Here is a 16,165-nt window from a genome sequence, read left to right on the forward strand (position 1 = left end):
AGTTATCTGCATTTCTATCACAGAATATTCCTATCACTGATACTTGTCCCTAAGTAACAGTTTTATACCTGCAGCAAGAGAAGCACCCGTTCTTAACAAATAACTGTGGCTTGCAAAGAAAACCATTCTTTTGAATATTTCTTTAATATTACATTTAAATATTCTCTTTAAATACAGCATCATTACCATGTAAAGAACCTAGAGGGGGAGAAACTGTTTTCAGAGAGCCAGACAAGCTTTGGATTCACATTGAAAATACGACCTGTGCACAGTATGCAAGGAGACAGTAGAACAAGAGCTGTGGTAAGGAGCCGCAGGCCTAGACTGAGGGGGACTGGTTCTGCTTCCGTCAGAGGCCTAGCCTTCCTAGCAGGAACTATCATTTCTGCCCAGCGCAGGTAGCACCAGAAATGAGACGGACCAAGCTGTAGAAAGGTCCTTTGCTTGACATTCGCCAGTGCTAAACATTTAGCACTCAGATTGGGGATCAGTTTGAATCAGAACATGGAATTAATGACGAGATGCATTTAGAATAAGAAACTAGAATTATATCAGATATCTTGGGGGTTGGCTCGTCTTGATGACAGTGAGTGGTAGGTATGTCTCCTAATGAAAATCCAAGGCCAAGGGATGAGAACATTGGAGTCTTAAGGAGGAAAGGTGCTGAGTTCCTTCCTTCCCAACAAACCTTCAAAAAGGTTCTTCTCTCCACCAGCCAGTCTCAGTTAGCTTCGGTCTTGGGTTTAAGAAGTCTAGCTGAGGGTGAGAGCATCTTGGCCTCTGGTACCCAGGTAACTCCTGTGAGGCTGTAGAGAGAACTAGGTGCTTCTGCTGCCACACACAGTCAGGCTCGCTCTGCAACCCCAGGGCCTTAGTATCCCACCAAAAATAAATAGAGTCGAGCAAAGCGGTGCACACCGGCAATCCCAGTGCTCAGGATGTGTGTCAGGAGGACGGCCACAGGCTGGAGGCCAGCCTGGCCCACACAGTAAGTTCCAGGCCAGCCAGGGCTATTTAGCAAGAACCTATCTCAGAAAATCAAAGCAAATTTCATTTCCTTTCCTGGTTGGTGGAGAATGAGAGGAAACTGTCTCACTCCACCTCCACTGAACCAGGGGGCAGAGGTAACATCGCCAGCAAAAGTCAGAGCTGAATGGGGATCTGGGAACTTTAATTAGGGCGAGAGGAGCAAGGCCTGCTGACTGAGGTAAGTGTTGAATCTGAGTCCCAGTCTGTACATCTCAAAGATTATAATCAGACCTTGAATCCTTTGGGGTCTGGGAGTCCTATGTCATATTACTAAGAATCAGTTTGTTTTCATAAATCTCCAAGACAGAAGGGTCCAATAAACACCCACAATTCTCAGGTTTGAACTGTGATATCCAAAGGGCTTTCTAACCCTAGGTAACCAAGGACCGTGAGGGTCGGTACAGAGAGACGATCCTAACTAGCTGATGACTGTACTGTACTTTATATTCCATGTAGAGCCAAGCTCTCCCAAAAGGAGTGTGTGGGTGCACTAGGTGAGAAGACAGCAGTCATCGTCCAGACTGTTCCACACTGGACCCTGCCTAATGGTGTGCAAGCCTTGTGCTCCGTACCACGTCCAACCTGCATTTTTTTCTTTTAAGGAAAAAGGATAGAGGAAAAGGCAGAAAAGTTTAACTCTAGTGTCTAAGAACATAGAAAGGAATATTTCAAGTTACAGACCAGGAATCCTGTCCACAGAGCAGGTCAGGGAATACCAAACACGCTGAAAATGAACTTATTTCCCAGATAGGAGGTGGGAGAAAGGGCAGGATCAATGTTTAGAACTGGAGGCTTTGTAGAGAAGTGGAGACTTCTGCAGCCTCTGTTCTAGACTCAGCTGAGTGGCCTTTCCAGCAGTGTGACTGATACACCGAGATGGCTGTCTGAGGAGAGAGCCCGTGCCCTGCAGGGAGCTGCTCACATCCTTAGTTCTGGCCCTGTGCATGAAGAAGAGCTACTTGAGCTACCCAGCTCACTGTGTGAGCGACATCTTTGTTCTGGTGGCCCAGTGAGCTCAGTACTGGAAACTGAGCTGGGGCTGGTCTCTTTCCCTTCTTAAAAACACATGTACTAACAATTACCCTTTCCTACCCATTTTCCTAAGAGTTTCAATAAAATAACCTTGGAGCAGCAGTCCTGTTTTGAAATGGTGTTAGATAATAAATAGAGAACGGGCAGTGTCTACCTCAGGTCACACTGCCAGAGGGAGCTCTAGGGCAGAGTCTTCAGCTGGGATCCTCGCTCTGCTGGGAGTTCTGCACTCCACAGCCTTCTCCATTGTCCGTTCGGAAGGGTAGGCTTGAGGGAGACCAAGGCGGGTGGAAGCCTTCGTTCTCAGGCTGCTTAGGGTTACAGTCATCGGGCAGCAGTTGGTCGAGAGCGGGTGTTTTCCCCACCTCTGGTTTACAGGGGGCAGCTGAGTCTGAGGAGTTGCGAGCCACCAGCGAGGTAACGGGGAGGGAGAACACGCTCAGATCTTTCTCCTTAGGGAAGGAGGCTGTGCCATCTTCCGACCCAGACTCTCCCTTCACTCCCAAGACTGGCCTCTGCTCCACCTGGTAGTAGACCAGAGGCCCACTGTTCAAGTAGGATGGGTTGCTCACCGGGGGGGCAGCGGGGTGCTCTGAGTTCTCGGTAAAACACAGGACGGAGGAACCTGGGGGCAGCTGAGCCTGGATGAGAATGGGGGTGGCCAGGCCTGGACACAGCTCTTGGGGAACAGCCAGGGGCTCTTCCAGGATGCACACCCCCAGGCTCTCCATGCTGGAGTCCAGGCTAGCACTGGAGCCGCTCGAGTCCTCCTCTGCCTTGAGCCGCTCCAGCTCCTCCGCGCTCTGCAGGTGCATCACTGCAGTCTCGTTCTCAGCGATGAACTCCTGGAAGTCCTGCGTCTCAGAACTCTGGGCTCCTGGCAGGCTGCAGCCAGTAGTGGGCAGGAGCTCATCCTCAGGGGCTGCTGGGCGACTCCCCTGTCGCTTGCTCTCGAGCTCCAGCTTCATGATGGTGTGGAGGTAGTGAGTCCGTACTCGGATCGGATTAAACTCAATTCGCCCCGCCATGTTTCCACAGCCATCCCTGGAGCAGCCACAAGGAAAGGACATCCGATCCACCTGAGGGACATATGAGGTTGTGGTGAGATTAGACCAATAGTTCTAGCAGTAGGTGACATCAGCTGGCACACACAGGCAGCTGGGATCTGAGCAGTGACATGCAGCACAAGCTAACAGCACTAGGCAGTGGTGAGCAGAACGCCTGCACATCAGCTCCAGCAGCTCAGGGCTCATCTATTTTCTCCCCTGGGCTCTGTCTCCTCTTCTAAATCAAAAGACAAAAATCCCATCAAAGGCTCCTTCCAGTTAGCAAGCCCAGTGCTACCTCTCTGAACACTGCTGTCTCAGAGGAGAAGAGAGTTTGTGCCTCAGGGACTTGCAGAACTTACCTGGTTCACTGGGACAATAAAAGGCTGGGCCCAAGCCTTCTGCAATGACAGGCGTGGTAAATGAGTGGAGATCTTGCTACGTCAATGCAATACACTCTAGGGAAACTAAACAGAGGTGCCTTAGTGCTGCGGTGAAGGGTCACACTGACCAGCTCTCACCACCAGCTTCTCCCTCAGGGTTACCAGTGTAGTTCTGGCGGATACCAAGATAGCTGACTCACAGCCAGGGCTATCACTGGGACGGCAGAGGCAGGAGGACTGCTGTGAATCTGAGGCCAACCTGGTCTACGTGGTGAGTTCCAGGCCAGCCTGGGCTACACAGTTTTAAAGAAAAAAATAGTAAGGAGATGCTTTCTGCCTCTTTATCTCCCTCTTTATCTGCCCAAAATCGAAACTCCTAAGAATCACGGAGCAAACAATACAAACACATCTTATGGTATCAGCTTATTGAAATCTCCAGACCCATGGTGTGGCGATGCACACCAATGATTCCAGAACTTGGGAGGTGGAAGCAGTGCCAAGAGTCCAAGGTCATCCTTGTTAAGCCAAGCAAGTTCAGGTCTAGGCCAGCCTGGAATGAGACCTGTCCCTCTCCTGCAAAAGGAATCTATATCTAGACCCAGCAGTTGATAAGACTCTTCTCAGGTTTGTGAATGACTGACTCACCATGGGACTGCAATCTGGAAAGGAAGATTTGGCCAGACTTGCTATAGTTCTTTTTTACTAAATAAAGCCAAGGAAAATGAGTTCTAGGGTTCAACTACAGGACTCAACACCATGCCCCAGCACGAAGTTCCGTAGGTTTCACTGATTTGGGTAGCACTGATGGTTTCCAGGAAAGTGGGAATTTCAAATAATCTCTTTGAATGCCAACAAGAAGATACTTTATTTGAGGAAACTGAGGACTTAAGTTCTGTCAGCTAAGGTCTGGTCCTGAATCAGAGACTCAAAACTACTTTGCCTTTCACAAAACTGGAAGGAGATGCTGTGTGCAGATGAGAAGCTGAAGGCTGCCCCACTTGTTTCCTTCCATCTCAGAATCCCTATCTGAGGAGCACTTGCCAAGTGGGAAAGAGAGTTACCCTGTTCACACTTGCCAAGTGAGAAAGGGAGTTACCCTGTTCACACTTGCCGAGTGGGAAAGAGAGTTACCCTGTTCCTTCCTTTGCTGCCAGCTGCTTAGCACCTCTGAGGTATAGTCAGAAAAGATAATGGGCACCTCCACGGTGTTTTCCCCTGCTTGCTTTCTTTGGGAGGGCTGTGGAACTGGAGCACAGTTCTCAGCCATGGACTATCTCTGGACTGGAAGCTTCCTGTCCTCGCTGGCACCCAACCCACCCCCAATGTTGGGATAGATATACCATCTCAGGCCAAATATGACTGACCTGGCACTTAATTCCAGCCTGGCTACAGGCACATGCTTCTGGGTCACAGTAGAGCCGACAGTCACAACCACATTCTTCCCGAGATAGGCGGATGGCTCTAAGTTCTTGCTTCTCTTCGGCATCAATCCGGTGGACTCCGGATGCTCTTAGCAGGGCCCGCCGCCTCTTGGTGGGCAGGGGCTGGAGGAAGAAGTAGTCATCCACTTCCACGTTCTCCACATCGATGTCTTCGTCTGAGACGTCATCCAGTGTCAAGCCATCCGCCTCCACTGACTCCACTGTCCCATTCTTGGTCAGCTGCCAGGAGACAGGAAAGGTCAGCGCTGGAGCATCAGCAGTGCAGTGACCACAGCAGACCCCGGGTCTGCAGCCAGGAGGAGCTATGTCCTACACCACAGCACAGTAAACACTGTGAAACTGAATTTTATTTAATTTTACACTTAAACAGCCAAAATAAGTGATGGTTGCCATACTAGACCACACAGGGTATGATTAACACCAGAGCAAAAAGACAGAAACTTTATCTGGCTCTAACACTACACTGTCAACAGCAGAGACATCACCTGAGTTCTGGGTCCTCAAAGACGGCTCTCTGCCCAGTCTGGCAGCACAGCCATCACCCCACCTACTCAGGAAGCTGAGGCTAGGGACACAGGCAACATCATGGTCCTGTCTAGAGAAATGTTTAGAATACAGCACAAACATTCCTCCATCTCTAGATTGCTACCTGCACTGCAGTGGATGTGTATCAGTGGCTGCGTGTTCCTCAGTGATATCGGTAACCTTGTAAAACACCCTCAACTTAAACCCTGGAGAACCCGAAACTATCTTCAGAGAAAAAGGGTACTTTACATAACACCAGCTCCCAGGGTGTTCGTCAACAAACTGATCCCCCACACTGTAAATAATTGCCCGTGCACTCAGAACAACTGCATTTTACTGCTAAGGGAGTGGGCAGCCAGTTACTGACCACTATCAAAGCCCTGACTTCCAACACAGTCTAGAAGAAACGCTTTCTTCCTTCTGATCCTGGTTTATTTCACACCAGAGAAAAACCTGTGTCAGGTGGGCAGTGTAAATAACATGCTGTGTGTTATCTATGGGCAGAGATCTGGGTTCTCTGCACTGATCTGGATAGAGAGTCAGGGCAGGACTCTGGAAGGACAGGCTGGAGACAATTTCTGGCTGAATGAGCTCTACAAACTCACTAGAGGATCTAAGTAAAGAAAAGAGGCCCCAGCCCCTGGGGCCCCGGGAGCTGCTAGCAGGCTGGAAGCTCAGTGGCTGGAGTCTTTGCTTTGTTTCATCAGACAGCAGGAGTGCTGGGAGAGGAACAACTCCCACGGGAGATGTGATGCAACAGCCCAAGGAGGAAGGCTTGCGGGGGAACTGGGGGACTGGGAACCTCACTCGGACTTCTCCAGTCTGTTACCTCTGTACACCGTTCCTGTGTGTGGCTCATCCCCAGCATTCCTGCCGCTCTCAAGGGAAAGTGATCAGGGAAGCGAGCTGACTCCAGATCACCACAGAAGGGGTGTTTCGGAGCAGTGCAGGCTTCTAGCCATTACAGTGCTGGGATGAGGTATTCTTGGGGAAAGAAACACCAAGGCCAGGAGTACCAAGGCCAGGAGTGGTGGTCCCTACTTAATAATCCTGCACTTAGGAAGTAGAGGCACGAGGAACAAAAGCACAAAGCTATGCCCTGCCCCACAGCAAGTTCAAAGCTAGCTTGGAATCCACGAGATTTTCCCAAAACAAAACAACTACCACCTAATTCACACTACTTACAATAATGAATCCCATGTGGATAAAACAAAACCAAACTATTAGGAAATTATATGTAATGAAGGTTACGGAGTTCTAACAGTTGACTGGAACAGCTCCAAAGGAAAAGAGACATCAAGTGGCACCCGAGAAGACTGTGCCCTGAGAGGTGCTAAAGGCAGGAAACCTTCCTGGGGAGGCAGGCGAGCATGTTCCTGACACCCCTGTCAGCACTGTTAGCACTCAGTATGTCCTGCTAGGGACAGACAGATGCTACTTACACCACTCCTCTGCCTCATTTGGGAGAGTTGTCTTATAGGAAAGGGCAGAGAACCTTCCCTGTAACTGAGAAGAATGTTTGTCTAGCTGTTGCTATAGCAACAGAAAGGCGACAGGGTCAGTGACAGAATTCCTCAGAAGAAAGGGCAGGCCGAATGTCATTGTCATTACAGTAACAGGTCTAAGACCCTAGGAGCAGACTGAGAGCCTACAAAGAATGAAACTGGTGAGATCCAGGCAGTCTCTGCCCTCTGCTGCCAGGTCTCCAGCCAGCCATAGCCTGTTCAGTTCCACCTACACCCTGAAAATAAGGCAGCCACCTCATGCTCTGGGCTCAGAAATCCATTATCATTCATATTCTCTGTCTCCTGAACTGGGGACTTTGACTGCTCAACAACTAAGCTATGCCCCATTTCTGGGGAAAATTGGAGGGCTTACAGAAACTCTGACAATGGAGTGTCAGCACTCTAAGGTACATGGGTGTCTGCGGAGGGTCTTCTGGTGGTGTCAGCACAGTAGAGTAGGTAAGTGCTTTTTAAAGACTGATTTACTTGGCCAGGTCTGGTAGTGTATGCCTTTAACAACCAGCACTTGGGAGACAGAGGTGGGCACATATCTACTAGTGACTTGAAGCTAGCTGGTCTACATAGCAAGTTCCAGTCCAGCCATATGATCACCACGTAGGTGCTGGTGACCAAACCCAGATCCTTCACAAGAACAGCACATGTTGTGAGTGCCGAGCCACCTCTCCAGTACCGTGGTGTACTGGTCTGTGAAACTAACCATGAAATAATGCTACTAGAGACCAAGGGGGCTGTGTCAGTCTTCAGGGCTGATGGTGTGAAGGGTCAAAGCCTGCTCTGTTCTACTCCTGTGGGCAAGGACAGTTGCTGACAAACTGGGAAGTTTTACGTGTTCACATTCCCCAAAGCATCCCTGTGCTAGGGAGACGGGGATAGTGCAGGGAGAGTCATTTTTGTCTTAGCTGCCAGTGCCACCAGAGATGGCAAGGAGACTCAAACTAAGATCTAATTGAAGACCTTGGCCTCAGCATGCAGGAAGCACCAGACCCCACGCCCCACAGGCACCTTCATTTTCTTGGCATGAAGTTTCTCCTCCTTCAGGTGCTCACGAAGAATCTCTCTATGGTTCACTTCTTGTTCTTGTGCGAATTCACAAAGGGTGTAGCTGCGAACAGAATTATGGCGCTGGGCCATTCCCAAGGAACTTCCACCCTGGCTGGGCACACTTGTGAAGCCCTGACGCCGGGCAAAGTAGTATACAGTCACCTGGTCAAAGCGGACATTCTTCCTCCGCAGCTGCTTCTGCCGCTTCAGGATGGATGTGGCTGTGAATGGAACACAGGGCTCTCACCTGCTGCTATACACCCAGGCTCTTAACCTGTCCCCAAATAGTAGACTATTTCCAAGTATGCAAAACTGGAAAGAGCCTGGGACCTCAGCTGGTTCATACTACTGCCTCCAGACTGACTTCATCCAAATAGATGGCCACAAAATCTATTTTTAGACAGTAACTGGGAATACTAGGTGCCCTTTTCAGGAGAAAAGAAAATTGCCATGTGATAGTTGAAACTAATTAAAACTCAATTTAGAAACCCCAGCTCTTCAGTTTGCACTTCAGTCGACTCGTGTGACTAAGAACTAGCAGTGGACCACGCTGACGAGGACCACTTCCACCCAGGAAGTCCAACCGGACAGTGCTCTACAGTGGAGCATTTCTCCAACACGCCTGCTGAGAAATATTTTAGGCTCTTTAGGGCATGAGGTCTCTGACGCAACTCCTCAAGCATGCTGCTAGTGCATAAAGACAACCACAAACAATGGGTGTGAGTGTCCCAACGAAACCACGGAAACGAGCAGCAGACCAGACTTAGTCCACAGCCACGGCCTCACTACCAGGGGTTCTCTAGAGGGACAACCTGAGAACAGGGAGATGCCACTGTGCCCAGGCTAGGTGCCTTTGGAAAAGCTGCAGGCGGTTCTGAATGGTACCCTCACAGCTTTCAGAGTTCAGACCCTTGGAGAGTTATGGGATCAAGATAATAGGAAGGAAGAGATCTGGAGATGCCACAGTGGCCAAACCAAATACCCACTCCTGCTCCAGTTACAATTTCTTGAACCTCTGGGCAAGTCCTCTGAGGTCAAAGTAGAATACCAAGCTCCTGTTCCTCCATCACATCACACCCATTCTAGGCACCCCAAACCACAGCACAAGTAGAATAAATCAGACCAGTTTATGCTACTGGAGCAGTGAGGTTTGCCAAAAATCAAGACATGCTATGGAAAGGGCACATGCCCAGGATGGACAGAGCGGTCTCAGGCTGCAGGGGCTCACGGGGACAGAGTGCAGGCAGGAAGGGAGCAGCTCACTCACGTGTGAAGCTGGCGGTTGTAGGAGGGTTGAGGCTGTCACAGCTGTCAGCGCTGTCACTGCTGGAGACCTCATCATCCGAGTTGGAGACTGATGAGCCCACATCCACATCATCAAATTTCCTCTTGAGCCCTGAGCCCGAGAATGCATCCATTGGATTCAAATGGTTTGCTTGGGGAGCCAACCACGATGGCCCCGAGGCTGCTCACCACCAGTTAGCCAGGAGCATTAAGATTCTGCCCAAGGGAGAAGAGGAGTCAGCACTGCTGTCCAGAGACACACCCGCCAAGTCTGTAAACACATCGCTCTAACTGAAGAAAAGCTAAGCACCTGGCCTAGCACAGTCTGGCTTCTCAGGACCAGGTCATTTCTTTGTTGACTCTGGCCAGCATTCTTACTTGCTTCCTTTGGCTCCTCCAGCCTCAGTTACTCTGAGTGAGTCTGCATAGCCCCTCCCAATGGAGGAGTGGCTTCACTTCCAACCCTGCTGGCCACAGCAGTCACTGGGCTAGCATTCACTGTTCAAAGACAGCAAACCCTCTGCTTAAACCTAAGCCAGGCCCAAATATTTATCCCAGTGATAACACAGCCTGGCATGTCCCCAAGTGTGTATCTTAAATACACTAGTTCCATGGTATTAATAGCTTCTTGAATGAAAATAGGACTGCTGTTAAAATAGCTGAAACCAGCTATGGCAGAATCGCCTAGGGTTTTTTAATATACTTATGAGCTTGCATGGTAAAGGCTGGAAGAAAACAGTGCAGTGTTTCAAAGCCTGATTGTGGAACCCACTGTTGCCGAAGTATGTTAGGGGGCAGATAGTCCCTGGAACACACTTTGGGAAATTCTGCTCCAGGCTCTCAATTTTGAAGGACATTGTCAGTCAGGAAAACCCTTGACCCAGATCTTCGCAAGTGTGAAGTGTCTCACCAGGCTCCTAGAAAGGGCAAATTTAGTACTAAAGAAAGGAGCCAAGATTAGAATCTGCACTGGCTTCCAAACCCAGAAACTGGGACTATGGGTGCAGCTCTGCGCAGAGCCCTTGCCTAGTGTACACGAGGCCCTGGGTTTGATCCCAGCTCCAGAAACAACACAAAGAAAATAAAACTTTACAATCTCTGGTCTCTAAAAAGAAACCATCAAGGGAATACAGAAAAAGAGGTGACAGTTAAAACTGGTTACATCAACACAGCAAGCGCAGGTTTTTCTCTGTCTCTGTCTTTGGACTTAAGTTCCAAAAGGACAAGAATCTGTACAGGAGAAATGCTGCCAGCCAAACCCCCATGTGGCGAGGTAAGACACTTCCCACGCTGCAATCTCACAGGCGGTTAACTGCAGCGGGATTACCAGCACTGCCTTACTGCCGAGTAGCTACCCAGATTCACTGTGGAGACAGAGATGGCTGGTTTTCTGGACTACTTTAGTAGCAATTTAGATCTGCTCTACAAAGTGAGCCAGACCTGGTGCGTGCTTCAGGGATTTCCTAAAATACATACTCAGGTCGCATAAAAATCCTGCGTTCGAGTCACAAGACGAGCTGAAGCGTATTAGCTTTCAGTTTCAGGCACGCAATCCCTCAAATCAGTTCGGCTAAGAAGAAAACTTAAATCAAGGAGCCTGGTGTGGTGGTGCACAGCTTTAATCCCAGCACTCAGGAGGCAGAGGCTGGAGGATCTCTGTGAGTTTGAGCATAGCCTGGTCTACAGAGTGCGTTCCAGGACAGCCAGGACTACACAGAAACTGTCTTTAAAAAAAAAAAAAAGTGTATGTAAAAGATAACAAAGGGCTGGTAGGCAGCAGCTAAGAGTGCGGGCTGCTCTTCCAAAGGACCCAGGTTCAGTTCCAGCATCCAACCCTTTAACTCCAGTTTCAGGGAGTCTGAAACCCTCTTCTGACCTCTTCAGGTACCAGGCACACAGTGGTATGCAGACACATATGCAGATAAAAAAAGTCTATTCACATAAAATACAACCAAAACATTTTTTTAAAAGAATCGAATGAGTCCAGCGTGTCAGCTGTGATCCTTGGGTCTGACCACACCTTCTTAGAAATGTGAGTGAGGGTGAAGGGACTTTCTACGGGTAAGATTTTAGCTGGGCTTAAAGATGATACCTTTCAGCTAACAAATGTCTCATTCCATTCTATTCTGGGTGAAGGAGCATGGCGTGCGCGCTGGGAGGGGGGCATGTTTGTCATTAAATATTCATGTGGATACTATAGAGGAAAAGGAGAGGGCTGTCTGCTGAGTCCAACAACCACACACACCACCAGTGCCTTCTCAACTACACAGAAGCCAACACTGAGCAGAAAACCTGCCTCTTGGAAATGGCGTTAGCGCTCCTTCCGTTTAACTGGCTCCGGCTAATACTTGTAGAAAATTGCTGTTCCTCAGCCTGGAAGCACTCAGGGATTTATGACCGGAAGCAAAGGTTCACTCTGCTCCTTCCTTGGGATCCTCTGCTTCCAGTAATGTGGATTTCCTTTGACTGTTACTCTTTAAGTCTCACGTGAACTTGGATCTGGGCCCAAACCATCTTTATTAGTAAAATTCTTCCTTATCTTAACCCAGCTGCCCTTAAGAGCACCCTTTCATCAGGGTTACTTTGTGCCCTTGAGTGTGGAAACGCTGGCTCCTTGCTCTAAGCCTCTTTGTTCATGTCTTCTCACTTCTGGAGTTGTGGTTTGGGCAATGACAGAGGAAGGTAGGAAAGAAAGGGGGAGGAGAAAGCTGTAAAACGTAAGGAAAAGTAATTTCCTTAAGTTGCCAATAACCAGGGCTACATGAGTAAATACTGCGTATACTGACCTATGTGGCCTATTCCATGAAAGGGCTGGGGAGGGACCTGGGTAGGACAGCGGTTGCCTACCTACCATGCTTGAAGCCTTCCCTGGCTTCAATTCCCAGCACCACAAAATAAAAACCAGTTCATGGGTGCTCCTCTGCAACAGTCTTCAAACTCCACTGCTCTAGGTCCCATCCCCTAACTCAGGATGTTACGACACTCCTGTAAAGTTACCTGTTACTGAAAATTGTTTACGTTTAGTTATATAGCCCAGATTGGCCCTACAAGGCCCCAGCTTGTTTTGGAGAAAGGTATGGAACTCACAGCGGTCCTCTTGCTTCAGCTTCCCAAGTGTTAGGATCAAGGTGTGTGCACCAAGTGCAGCCCTCCAGCACTGAGAACTTAAATTCCTATTATTTCCTGCAAACAATGGAAGTTTATATTTCAACTCAGCTCTCCTTATCCAGCTCTTTGGTGTGAACTTGACCATGAACTTCCCACCTAGTTAGTCCCAAAGTGCCTTGAAGAACTCACGTATACTACAGTAACCACTAGAACAGGTTCCATTAAGAATGAGTCACTCCCACTGGCTCAGCTATTCCCTTAATGGTAAAAGATCATGCATGAGTTCAGAGGATACTCTTTAGCCCTCACCTGATGGCACATGCATGTAATCCCAGCACTTAAGTGCAGAAGGAGCAAAAGTTCAAGGTCACCCTTGGCTACAAAGCAAATTTGTAGCTACCCAAGGCTACATGAAACCTGTCTCAACCCCTACCCTCCACTTTTATGAGTTATATCCAAGCACTCAAACCTATACAGAAATAACCAAGGTGAGACTAGAAATGCCGGTCAGAATACTTAATGTCTAAATAAACATCTCACACAACAAATAATGGTGTCTCCCTCAAAGTTTTCACATGCTGGTGAGATGAAGTCAGCTGACACATTCTGACTACATGCCGCATGGCATTGTGTTTGTAGCTGAACACTTCCCAAAGGTACACAATACAGTTCACAGCTGCCGTAAATAGAGGACGTCAAACCAGTGTGTGTATTTCAGTATTAGGGCTATGCTTTCTTCAGGTAAGGACTGCAAACCCCAAATCCTAACTACCATAAGAATAGCAAAAACTGGGTGTGGCAATGCAATAAAGTGGCTTTAATCCCAGCACTCAGGAGGCAGAGGCAGGTGGATCTCTGTGAGCTTGATAGTCTGGTCTACAGAGTGAGTTCCAGGACAGCCTATGCAGACGGAGGGACAAGGTCAAAAGCAAAAACAAAAACGAAACATGTGGGGCGCATCTCAGAGCAACTGTGGAGCTGTGGCCCAAGAGTTATTTGTACAGTTTGGGTGTGTGAGCCTTTTCTTAAATTAGTCCAAAATCCTAAGACAAGGCTCACCTCACTGGAAAGGCCTTTCCACTCAACTAGAACCCAGTGTTCTGCTAAAGGTCAAGGAATCTCTTGGACTACCAGCCAGGACTGGGGTAGAAAGCCTGCTGTCACTCCACACAGTGATGGAGTAAGATGCCTTACCCTGCTGCCCTTTTACAAGATGCAGTGGTGATTCTCAAATACTACGATTTTATGGATCCCTGTGTCCTTGTGTTCACCAAGATCATGAAATTGGAAAAGCACTTCAGGTGCTCACTGAAAACCTCCTGATAGGTTTAAAGAGGGCCCTTTCCTGCCCCCACGCCCCGGGGTTCTACCGGTTTACTAACACTAGGTTAGAAGCCGGCTTTCCACGTGTAAGCCACATCCTAGGGAAGACACAAGATATTTGTGGGAGACCTGGAACATGATGCTGCATTAGCTCTCCTCTAAAGGACAGCGGCACGTAACTGCCACATACCAACACCCTGGTTTTAGAGATGCCTAAGATTTAAAGCCACCAAAGAAAAGGAGAATGTGAATTGGCTGCGGTTTTTACCATGAACTGAAAACTGGGGGACAAGGGGAACAATGTTGTCTCCTGGGGAGAACTTCTAACCTTTCATACTGAAGAACAGTTTGTATGTCACATTGCCACTCCAAACCCTTCCAAAAGGATGAATCAAGACCATAGCACTCAAATGGGGTTGGAAGGCAGGCGGGTGCGTGTTTGGGCCTGAAAAAAAAGATCAAGCTAGCAACCAGGACAAGTGATGCTCTCATTTTGCACACAACGCCAGAAAAATGGGAGACATCAAGACCAGAGCAGAAGGGACATGTCAAGTCACCAGCTCACCTTAACACAGCTGAGGAACCCTTCAGCTCTCAACCCATTGATTTCCGCTAGCCTTCCCGCTCATTCCGATCATCTGCAGTCCCCACACAGCCTTCCACATCCTCCTGCCCGCTACTCACAAATTCCCAACCACTCCTCCCACATTTTCCTCCGGTCCCCCTCCCCTTCCTTCACTTCTCTCCATTCTACATCACTGCCCACTCCATCCCGATCTCAGCCGTCAGCCGCAATCCTGCCGGCTTCCAAGACGCCCAGCCGTCCCTTGAGCTAGCCTGCAGCCCGGCCGGCGTCCCCGGCGCCCCTCGCTCCCACGCCTCTTCCCAGAGGCGCCCCGGCTCCCCGCCCCCCGCCCCCTCGCTCCGCACGGCTCTGCGCCGGAGCGCTGCTCCACGACAGCCCGGGAGCCGCTGCCCAGGGAGGACGAGGCTGACACCCCGCCCCGCACCCCAGGCCCATTACCGGCCCCGCCGCGGACGCCTCTCCCGTCAGGGTCTCCGCCACCCCTGCTGCCGCCTCAGCCCGTGTGCACTGAGAGAAGACCGAGGCGCGCCGGTCCCCGGGCCCGTCGCGTAGCTTCCCGGGCTGTAGGGTGTGTGGGCCGGCCGGCAGGCGGCGGGGGGCGGGCGGCTCTGCACTCGGGTACCCCGGGCAGCACAGCCGAGAACCGCCCCGGCTCCGGCTAACAATAGGCTCCGGCTGCAGCGCTCTGCTTCTTATAGGCGCCGGTGCGTCGTGGCCGGGACCTGGGGCAGCCTGGGAAATGGAGTCTACACCCGGCCCACGCCCAATGGCATGCCGGGAGTCGGAGGCGGCCAGTGCCGCAAAGCCCTAGCAAAGCCCTAGCCCGCCCTAGAACCAGCTGCAAAGGGAGCATCCACATCGGACCCCTGGAGAAAGGCACCAGGGTAGCTGCAGCCTTTTGAAAAGGAAGGCTGCCGACCTTTGGCTACACACCGGCACTAACTAAACAAATTCTCCTATAAAGCCCTCCTCCTCGCGCCATGACCTCATGCCCATGCCTGAAGAACGTAATCTTTGTCCATGGGACAGTCCCCATATGACTTGCTGCAGCGGGCCTAAATTAATCAAAGGAATTACAAAATGACCTATCTATATGATGGATTGATATACCCCACCCCCACCTTTTTTTGTTTTTGTTTTCAGACAGGGTCTCACTGTGTAGCCTTGGCTATCCTGGACCTTACTATGTAGATCAGGCTGGCCTCAAACTCACAGAGACCGCCTGCCACCCTCCTGAGCGCGCTCGGACGAAAGGTTTGTGCCACCCCTCTGCCGATTTCTCCATGTTCTTTAAAAAACAAAACAAAACAAACCTTTTTACTATCATCTCTGATAATCTTAGCTTTGTAGCTCATCTTTAAAATGGGCAAGATAAGGAAGGATCAAGAAATTATTTGGGGGACTTGTCAATGACCTATAGCCTTCCTTTCTTCTCCTGTTTCTTCGTTGACCTATAAAGTCAAGATCTAGGTCCATCCTGTGGTTTCCGTCTGATAATCTCTCAACCTATTTCCTGCTACTCTTTGCCTCGACAAATTAGCTTTTCCTGTAGCTCACTCACCAACCATGCTTCTACCTTGAGCTTTTTGCCTTAATGGTCTTATGTCAACCAATCATATGCAGGTTCATTTAGTAACTATTCAAATGTCTCCCTATTAGGTCTCTCTCATACACACACCGTTTTTCTTTCGAATAAGGTCTATATAGCTCAAGATGACTTTGAATTCTCTCCCCTACCCCCAAGATAGGGTTAACAGTCCCAGCTGTCCTGGAACTAGCTCTGTAGATCAGGCTGGCCTTGAACTCGCAGAGATCCACCTGCCTCTGCCATCACCGCCAA

At 49.6% G+C, this 16,165-nt stretch overlaps 2 protein-coding genes across 7 annotated transcripts; one reads left to right on the forward strand and one right to left on the reverse strand.

Annotated features, from left to right (window-relative positions):
* Positions 1–125: 125 nt before the first annotated feature.
* On the reverse strand, positions 126–15,156 carry Csrnp2 (cysteine and serine rich nuclear protein 2). Of its 6 annotated transcripts, XM_050122445.1 has the most exons (6): positions 14,068–14,739; positions 12,396–12,491; positions 9,292–9,524; positions 7,986–8,245; positions 4,855–5,151; positions 126–3,140 (listed from the first exon to the last, which is right to left on the reverse strand). In XM_050122445.1, the coding sequence occupies exons 3-6, from the start codon at positions 9,440–9,442 to the stop codon at positions 2,256–2,258; spliced, it is 1,593 nt and encodes a 530-aa protein (XP_049978402.1). In that variant the 5' UTR covers positions 9,443–9,524; positions 12,396–12,491; positions 14,068–14,739; the 3' UTR covers positions 126–2,255. The 6 variants fall into 6 exon arrangements, with proteins under 6 accessions (XP_049978402.1, XP_049978397.1, XP_049978400.1 ...); XM_050122440.1 differs by lacking the exons at positions 12,396–12,491; positions 14,068–14,739 and adding an exon at positions 14,764–15,156; XM_050122443.1 differs by lacking the exon at positions 14,068–14,739 and adding an exon at positions 14,764–15,156 and having other exon boundaries at positions 9,292–12,491.
* On the forward strand, positions 13,031–15,147 carry LOC126488794 (uncharacterized). Its single transcript, XM_050122495.1, has 3 exons — positions 13,031–13,072; positions 14,356–14,873; positions 15,024–15,147. Exons 1-3 carry the CDS (start codon positions 13,031–13,033, stop codon positions 15,145–15,147), a joined length of 684 nt encoding a protein of 227 aa, XP_049978452.1.
* Positions 15,157–16,165: the final 1,009 nt, after the last annotated feature.

This window comes from Alexandromys fortis, unplaced genomic scaffold, assembly GCF_014885135.2.
Source record: "Alexandromys fortis isolate MF-2015 unplaced genomic scaffold, M_Fortis_MF-2015_v1.1 scaffold_216, whole genome shotgun sequence".
Taxonomy (NCBI): Eukaryota; Metazoa; Chordata; class Mammalia; order Rodentia; family Cricetidae; genus Alexandromys; species Alexandromys fortis.